The sequence below is a fragment of the Glycine soja genome, chromosome 9 (assembly GCF_004193775.1).
Source record: "Glycine soja cultivar W05 chromosome 9, ASM419377v2, whole genome shotgun sequence".
NCBI classification, from domain to species: domain Eukaryota; kingdom Viridiplantae; phylum Streptophyta; class Magnoliopsida; order Fabales; family Fabaceae; genus Glycine; species Glycine soja.
In genome coordinates, this window is record NC_041010.1 from 6079386 (window position 1) to 6088399 (window position 9014).

General features: G+C 32.5%; 1 protein-coding gene across 1 annotated transcript; it reads left to right on the forward strand.

The window, feature by feature from the left end:
* The first annotated feature begins 940 nt into the window (after positions 1-940).
* LOC114366977 (cytokinin dehydrogenase 3-like) lies at positions 941-5556 on the forward strand. Its single transcript, XM_028324035.1, has 5 exons — positions 941-1787; positions 2870-2997; positions 3598-3873; positions 4222-4490; positions 4842-5556. The coding sequence occupies exons 1-5, from the start codon at positions 1112-1114 to the stop codon at positions 5131-5133; spliced, it is 1641 nt and encodes a 546-aa protein (XP_028179836.1). The 5' UTR covers positions 941-1111; the 3' UTR covers positions 5134-5556.
* The last annotated feature ends 3458 nt before the right edge of the window (positions 5557-9014 follow it).

A 9014-nucleotide genomic window follows, 5' to 3' on the forward strand; every position in this document is an offset into this window, starting at 1 on the left:
ATATGAAGGGTATATGAATTGACTAAATTTGACCAATCTTTGACCCTGAGATAAGAATCCAACGGTTCCAGTTGAATTGCAATTTTTTTTATTTTTACTACGTCAAGGGCCAAGAATGGAAGAACCTTGTGGGTTCTATTGCTGAGAATCTTTGTGATTACGATGATGACACGCAAACACAGGCAAGAACCGATTGGAAGGCCTAACACTTCATTAATTGCTTCATTAAATTTATTTTATTTTCTAGCTGCTCAATATAATTGCTTTACACAAATAGTTCATGACGTTTCAGAAGGAGGGCCAAATGCAATCTCTACAATGGTTCCATCGTATCTTTGAATTTGACATTTAGCATCCCTCCCTTTGCACAATGTACAATTTGGGTTTTGAATAATTTTTGTCACACCTTCATTTCGTGGGACTACTTCTCTAATCTATACCCATCCTGGTGAAAAATAAAGGGAGCGAGTTACTTACTTAATTAAACATACTTAAGTTTCTCTCTGACTCTCTCTCCTCTTTTTAATTAATTTATCATAAACAAATATGTGTGCGAGTATTAAACCCGTGCAAAATATTAGTATTATTGTTTAATTTTTTTTCCTTCTCATCAATCATAAATATACTTTTTAATACAAAATAAAAAATAGTTAACTCAGAAGATTTCTTCACTTAATCACTTCGATTCAATATTAAAAATCAATCCACGCTTTGTTGTTTTTTTTCCCATGACTTATCACGTACATTTATTATTTATTATTTTTCTGATGTTCTTACTATAAAGGGAATCACTATTTGTCACACACAAAACTATAAAGGGAATCAAATGATCAATTCTTATTTAAAAACTCTATTAATTAAAATTACAATTACAACAAAACCCTAATTTTATCCTCCTTATAATTAAACCTCCACATTCTCTCTCTCTCTATCAATACATGTGTTTCTCAAATTAAATATTTTCCATATCCTCCTTTTATCATGCAAAGTCCTCTTCCATTCTATATATAGCCCCTACCTCCTCCACCTCCTTTCCCCACTACAACACACACCAACAATCAAATCAATCCATCCAACCTAGACATCTCTCATCTTCTCCAAATTAACAAAAATGGTAGCTGGGAAATACCCTTCCCCCACATACTTCATCCTCCTGCTCATAACCATAACACGTTTGATCTCCACAGTGGGCAAGACCTCCCAATGGATGAAGGCCCTAACGCCGCCTCCGGAACTCGCCTCGGTCTCCCTCGATGACACCATCTTCAGCAAGCTCCGCAACGACCCAGAGGCCCTCCAGGGGAGGGCCTCCAGGGACTACGGGAACCTCGTCCGCGAGGTTCCCTCGGCGGTCTTCCACCCGACCTCGTCGAGCGACATCGCGAGGCTGATCAAGCTGTCGTACAACGGTTCTGTCCCCTTCAAGATAGCGGCGAGGGGGCAAGGGCACTCGACGAGGGGCCAGGCGATGGTACGTGATGGGGTGGTGGTGGACATGGCCGGGTTCAGAGAGAGAGGGAATGGAGAGGGAATAAGGGTTGTGATGAGTGTTGTTGTGGACCCTAATAATAAGAATGGTTATGGTTACTATTATGCTGATGTTGGAGGGGAACAGTTGTGGATCGATGTGCTAAACGCCACGCTTGAGCATGGACTTGCACCTATGTCCTGGACTGATTACTTGTACTTGACGGTGGGAGGAACTCTCTCCAATGCTGGCATCAGTGGCCAGACATTCCGCTATGGTCCTCAAATCACCACTGTCCGCCAAATGGACGTCATCACTGGTAAGACAACTTTCAATTTATTCAGTTAATTTTATCATATAATTTTACCAAATACTTATAAACCATATCAGAAACTTTTAATTTAATCAACTAACTCACAATTAGTTTAATCATATACTTTTAATTTAATCCACTAACTTATAAATTTGTAACTTTTCAGCTTGGAGGTTTGTAGGTTATAAGTCTCAACTTTCCACTAACTTATAAGTTAGTTTTAGTTTTATTGTATGTGGTACTTTTGAAAATTCAAGGATTTTGGTACTATAATAACTCGTTCAACTGTTGGCTTAGTATCAAAACTCTTGGATTTTCAAGTGTACTTCAACAACCATCTTAATTTAATTGATCAGGGTTTTAATATTGTGAAAATTGGTCATTGGACAACTTGGAAAGTGACACAGCTTGGAAAAGAAGGAAAGAGGGAGATGGGAAGGGAAAAGAAAGAAAATAACTTTTAAAATTAGTTGCGTGAAAAAATTAAGGTTGCTGAATTAAATTATGGTTCACCACGACTCTAATTGTGGCAACCCAACGTGCCGTGGTTGTGGATATTTTCAGAACTTTATTGCAACTTCGGTTATAGTGGCGTTTGTTCAATTCATTTTTTAATGTATCAGACTGTGATTGCGATTGAAATTTTATAAAATCTTTTTTTTTTTAAACTTGTTCTTTTGATTAGGATTAGGAATTTCAGAAACTTGATTCTATTTCATATACTTTTTTTTAATGTAATACCGAATTAGTGGTTGATAAACGAGTCTTTGTCTACAAATTTGGTGAATGTTAGCAACCGCTTTCCATCTGGTCCCATGCTTGAAAATTTTCTTAACCATGGAAATTAGTTCACACGGACAGTCATAGCCTTCAATTCTTGATTAATTGTTTCCTTTTCTAAAATATGGTGATACTATTATATTATTGGTCCAAGGTCTTGTTTTGGTCAAATTTTTTTATCAGAAATAAACGGGCTGCTGAATTTTAATTTACTCAAGTGTTTCTTAAAGAATATGTATGCATGCATGCAATTATATATTATTATTATTACTGTTATGTTTAATCAAGTTTAATTTGGTTTGGTTCAGGAAAGGGAGAATTTGTGACTTGCTCTCAGCAGACGAATTCGGAGTTGTTCCACGCGGTTCTGGGGGGCTTAGGACAATTTGGAATTATAACAAGGGCAAGAATCGCTCTTGCCCCAGCTCCCAAGAGGGTACGTTTAAAATCTTCAAGAATTGACTAGGACTTTGTCTTGTTGCTTCTTCCTCCAACATCTCTCACATAGTAACGCCAATTTCTGCATATGTTACATTATTAATTCAACCATCAAGCTTTAGGGAAGCATCAAATGTCCTTGTCCTAAATGCTTTATGTCATCATTTTTCTTGGCACCCTTTCGTTTCACATTGTGTTAGTGCATATTAGTCATCCATGAAAGACACATGAAAATAAAATTTGTTGGAAAAATATAAATCATATTTTCATAAGTCTTTTGAAATATACAGTAACCTTTGAGACCTTAAGCAATTAAGCCAATAAAAAGGGTCGTATTATCAAACCCCAACTAACAACTATTAGAAAATACTAACAAGTATAGGTGCATACATAAATATGTTTCCACTAGAAAGTATATAAAGTTGGTGAGATGATTCATTTTGAATTTTAGTACCTTAATTATTTAACTTTATCCTTCTATTTGATGGGACTCATCGCATAAGCCATACATATATACATAATCATGCGTTCATTATTGTTTTTCATTATGAGTTAATGAGTTGATTGTATGAACTAATGGTGAATTTCTCATTGGCAGGTTAAATGGGTGAGACTTTTGTACAATGACTTTTCTGCTTTCACCAAAGACCAGGAACAACTAATCTCAATCACTAGAAGGAAACAAAATATTGCACTGGATTATTTGGAAGGATTGCTGCTAATGCACCAAGGACCCATAAATAATTGGAGATCTTCTTTCTTCCCTTTAGCCGACCATGCCCGAATAATTTCGCTAGTAACTAAACACAGCGTCCTCTATTGCCTAGAAGTTGCCAAATATTATGATGGCCAAAATGAAAACAATGTGGACAAGGTACCGTCTCCATTCATGTGCATTTGCCTTCATGATGTGTCTTTTATTTCTTTTCTTTTAATTTTTTGTCTCACCTTATATAATAACCCTTTGTCACACTCAATATTATTATATTTTTAAAGAGTTTAATAGTTATACACTATTTTTACTTTATTTAATTATAAATTATCATTGATATATTTTTTAAGATAATTATCATAAAAGTTAATAAATTTATCAGTTATAATTGAATGATTGTATAAAATTATTTAATTTATATTGCATAATTTATTTTCTATTTGTAATCTTTTTTTACTATAAGTTGTTATATTGTAAGTAATTAATATTCTCATTTTCATGATTGTGTAGGAACTCAAAGTTTTACTACAAGGACTGAGCTATATCCCTGGATTTTACTATGAAAAAGATGTCTCGTATGTTGAGTTCTTGAATAGAGTTCGAAGTGGAGAGTTGAAGCTACAATCACAAGGACTATGGGATGTTCCTCACCCATGGCTTAATTTGTTTATACCGAAATCTCAAATCATGGAATTTGACTCGGGCGTGTTCAAGAATATCATCCTTAAACGAAACATTACCACAGGACCCGTCTTGGTTTACCCCATGAATAGAAACAAGTAATTGAGCTTAACTAACTAATCTCAATTTGTATTGTTATCATTAGGAAAAATGTTAATTGGTACGAAAACTATATACTACACTATTTTCATTAAAATTCATGAAAGTGAAATTTCTCTTTCCTAAAATAACTTCTTTCTCTTAAAATGAATTTTTGTTTTTCTCAATCTCCATCAATTACTTATTTCCTTTTTTGAACGTTTGAAAAGTCATTCATAACTTTTTTTTCATAAAAAGGTCATTTCGTACCAATTAAATAGCATTGCCTTTATTATCATATGTACACAATTCTTCTCTTCACTCACTTCTCTCTTTTTTTTTCCCATTAAAATTGTAAAACAAATAATCAGGTGGGACAATAGGATGTCAGCATCAATACCCGACGAGGATATCTTCTACACAGTTGGATTTTTGCATTCAAGTGGGTTTGATAATTGGAAGGCCTATGATGCTCAAAATAAAGAAATTCTACAATTTTGTAACGATTCTGGGATCAAGGTTAAGCAATATCTTCCCCACTACCGCACACAAGAAGATTGGACAAACCATTTTGGCCCTAAATGGAGGACTTTTGTAGAAAGAAAACACCAGTTTGATCCAAAAATGATTCTATCACCTGGACAAAGAATCTTTAACAATTAAACTAGCTTTAAAAAAAATATATAATATGGTGGGACTACCCAAGTTAGCTAGCTGGCTGATCTCAAGTGTACACATAGGACCCAGAATTCAGATGATAGCCTTTGTACTTGTTTTTGTTAAGAGGGTGGGGTTAAAAGCTGCATGACTTTGGCATATATGTAGATCAGGTTACACATACTTTAGATACGTTAGGTTGACAAAATCATGTGTGAAAGATGCACACAGCTAGCTGTGTACCTTTCTTTCTCTCTCTCTTTCTTTCTCTCTGTCCCTCAATTTGTCTATCACTAAAAAGATTACTATAGTTTAGAACCTAGTGAAGAGGGAAAAAAAATCATTATATAGAGGATTTAATTTTATCACACGTTCTAATCATATACATTAATATTCTTAAATGTGCAATGAGTGTGTTCGGTGCCTTAATGATTCTTTATCTTTGTTAATTGTTAGTATATTATAGGGTTTTGTTTTTCCCTTCCTAATTTTGTAACGGCCATCCCTACTAGCAATAATTGAGATCCTAGGTTAACTAAGGAAGAGCATTATTGTGTCCAAATTGAGAGTCCTAGCTGTATGCCATAATAATAAATCATCGTAAGTTGCTAGATAGATGTGATAACGCCAAATGCCTTCAAATACTATTATTAATCTCCATCGCGAGATCCTTCGTTGTGATTATGTAGAAAAGATTACGCTGCTTTTACAAGAGAATACTCCAAGAAAGCAAGTGATTGCTCCTTAATATAAGAATCATACAATAAACAAATGGTGTTGTAGTCCATAAAGTGTATTTAATATTTGATGAAAGAGTGTGTAGACATCAAAGTGATCAAACTAATAAATTTAAGTTTGATGCAATTCGAAGTCGTAGATACTTAATTAATCTCTAAATCATATTAGTTTTAAACCATACAGATTTTTATATGTTGAATGGATTAATCTTTAATTGTGCATTGGAAAATATTATAATTCATAAAAAAAGAAATAAAGTTTAGACATGAATAATTACGGACTAATGAATGCAACCTATATATACTACGTCTCTCAATTTTGCGGAGAATTTAGGAATATTATAGTATTTCACTGAAAGGACACACAAGTGGCAATGATGAATATTTTAATTTGAAGTTTTAATTGGATTCCAAATTTTTTTCCCTTCTTTTTTCCTGAAAAAAAAAAATGTTCATCGAGTGATCAAGTCAATTACAACTAGACAACAAGAATACAAAAGAGAATACGTGGCTTCGTTTCACCATATAGAAAAGAAGGAACGCAATAACGACATCAATAGTTATAAAATGAAATTGACAGAATATCTAAATGACTGTAGATATTTCTACATGAAATGAAAAATGTTTTTTTCCATTAAAAATAAGTTTATTTTTTGGGAATCTCGAACATTTTTAGTTCCAAAATATATGAATGAAGCCAAGAAGTTAAAAAAGAAAATGTTACGTCTGAAAGCAAGAAAAACATCTTAATTATATATGAAACAATCCAATCTAACTAAAATCTTAAATAATAGACTATTTCAATTAAAAAATGAAAACTAAGATGAGATCTGAATCAAACTAAGAAAACGATGTTGGAACAGCCAACAGAAATATACATCAAGAATATAAATAATAAGAAGAAAAATATGTCTAAGAGTTATAGGATTGGTTTAGTAACGAAGAGAGAAGAGAGAAATTGTGGTTCGAGTTATTATGTTCACAAACTATGATAGACAAGTAACACAACAACAAAAAAAATACAAATTCTAACAACCTAATTTTTTTTTATTGGCCTAATCATATGGCATCAATGTTTAAATACTCTAATCTTTATTTGGATATTTCTTATGTAAAGGGCTTAGTATTTTAGTCACTCACTTGCACACACTCTTAAAGTTCGGCAAGGAAGAAGAAAGATTTCATTAAGAGGATATAGGTACAAGGTACCTATCCTTAATTACAAACACAATACCAAAGCACTACAAATAACAATAGCAATAACAATAGTGTTGTTGTATCCTCATACCTAACTTCGATACTGGAATTTACCGTACACCTACGAAAAGCTTATGAGTGCTAATATGTGGACATTTTAATGCAAAGTTTGGGGTACATTTTAAGGGATACCTACCCTTGCAAACAAAAGTTTGAGGACCCGAATTCTAAACCTAATATGTGTTCATTTTAGGATGAAGAATGCTATCAACACATTCACTAACATCTTTTTTATTAATTGAAATTTATTAAAAAAAATTATAAAATCAAAAAGTGTAATTCATTAAATAAGAATTAAACTCATAATTTTTATAATTTTCAATAAATTTTAACTGATAACAAAAAATGCGCTGACATAGTATGCTAGAGAATATATTTCTATCATTTTCTTTTAGTATTAATTCCTCTTTGTAGTGCTATTCTACTTTTCATTAATATTCCGAAAAATATGGTTCACAACATGTTTGGTATGATTAGTACAATGTAAATACCACCAACATATAAAAAGCTAACATTTCATACGACAAATTGGAATATCTTAAATGTGTTGGAATATTTAGCAACTAATTAAAAAAAATAAAATAAAAGTAGTGTTGGATCGAATAGGAATAACTTTTTGCTTTTGGGGTATCCGACAGACCCACGAGTGCTTTTGTTGTGACAAAGTATTAAGCAACGAGTTCTTGTAGTACTAATCCAAAACGTTGATTTAAATTAAAGTAAACCTAGACCTAGTTGTCGTTCGTGTTATCCATCAATAAGAGGGTTGAATTTCTTGCTATCGTATTGTTAATTAACTAAGCAAGATTCCATAATAAAGTCACTCCGATCTTTGCCCCATAAAGCGAAACTTTTCTTTTACTTTTTATGTTAACAACGTGCTTTGCGGCCTCAACTGGGACCTAATTAGTTAGCTTATTTAATTAAAGAAGTGCATAATTGTAATTAATTAGCAAAAGAGGCCATGTAACAATTAATTCCAGCTTACAGGCAACAAGGAGACAGAAAAAGTTAGTAGCCTCATCATTTTGTTGACTTTTCTTGCTGCCTATAGAGTATAAATGCTTTATAGATCAATGTCTAATTGTTGTGCAAAATCTAGGACATGAAATCCCAACATTCACACAGTAACACTATGAATTAATTATGTCTGTGTTGATAATTAATACATTTTATTACAAGAATAACACTTGATTAATTCAACTATGATACCATATATATAATCATAACCAAATCGTAACTTCTTTGTCGCGCTTTTCCGCAAATCCTAAAGTTTGCCGCTGTATCTCTTTGTTACCCATTGTTTTCCACTTCCAAACATCTTGATATTAGTTTAATTGAAAGTTATAAAAAAAATTACCTAATTTGTTAAAGTTTGAATGTTGTGCTCGTAATTAACTAAGAACTTATACTGTTTAAGTTTGATCGAATTGCTTTGGAGGATTTTGCTGACCTGAGGGATTCCTTTTGCTTTTAGGATCAGAACCTATCTTCTATTCATATATAGCCGAATAAATCTATAACCTAACATAATAATTAGATGCTCGGGGGCATCATAAATGAGTGTCTTCGACAACCACACTCAAAGGGAATAAGTAGTAAAAAGAAAAGCAAAATTTAAAGTCGAATCTCGTCGCAATGAGTTAAGTTTTTTTTTTTTTTTTATGGTCAACTATATAATATATTTATCATATAATTGCTTTCAAAACTTAAGGTATGAAGTAGGGAGAATTCTAAAAAAAAAATAAAAAAGTAGGACGTGTCGGAATTTTGTGGATTAGTATTGTATGATTATTAGATTAATTTTTCATTATAAATATGAAATTAAATTTTGTGGTTTTTTAATTACTAAATATTAGTTATTTGAACTCATGATTAGTTTGACCCTCACTT

Excerpts from the sequence above, each read along its gene's own strand:
- LOC114366977 (XM_028324035.1), top strand. The coding sequence starts at position 1,112 with ATGGTAGCTGGGAAATACCCTTCCCCCACATACTTCATCCTCCTGCTC. Across the intron at positions 1,788-2,869 it reads CCAAATGGACGTCATCACTG|GAAAGGGAGAATTTGTGACT; the intron begins GTAAGACAACTT and ends GGTTTGGTTCAG. Across the intron at positions 4,491-4,841 it reads TACCCCATGAATAGAAACAA|GTGGGACAATAGGATGTCAG; the intron begins GTAATTGAGCTT and ends ACAAATAATCAG.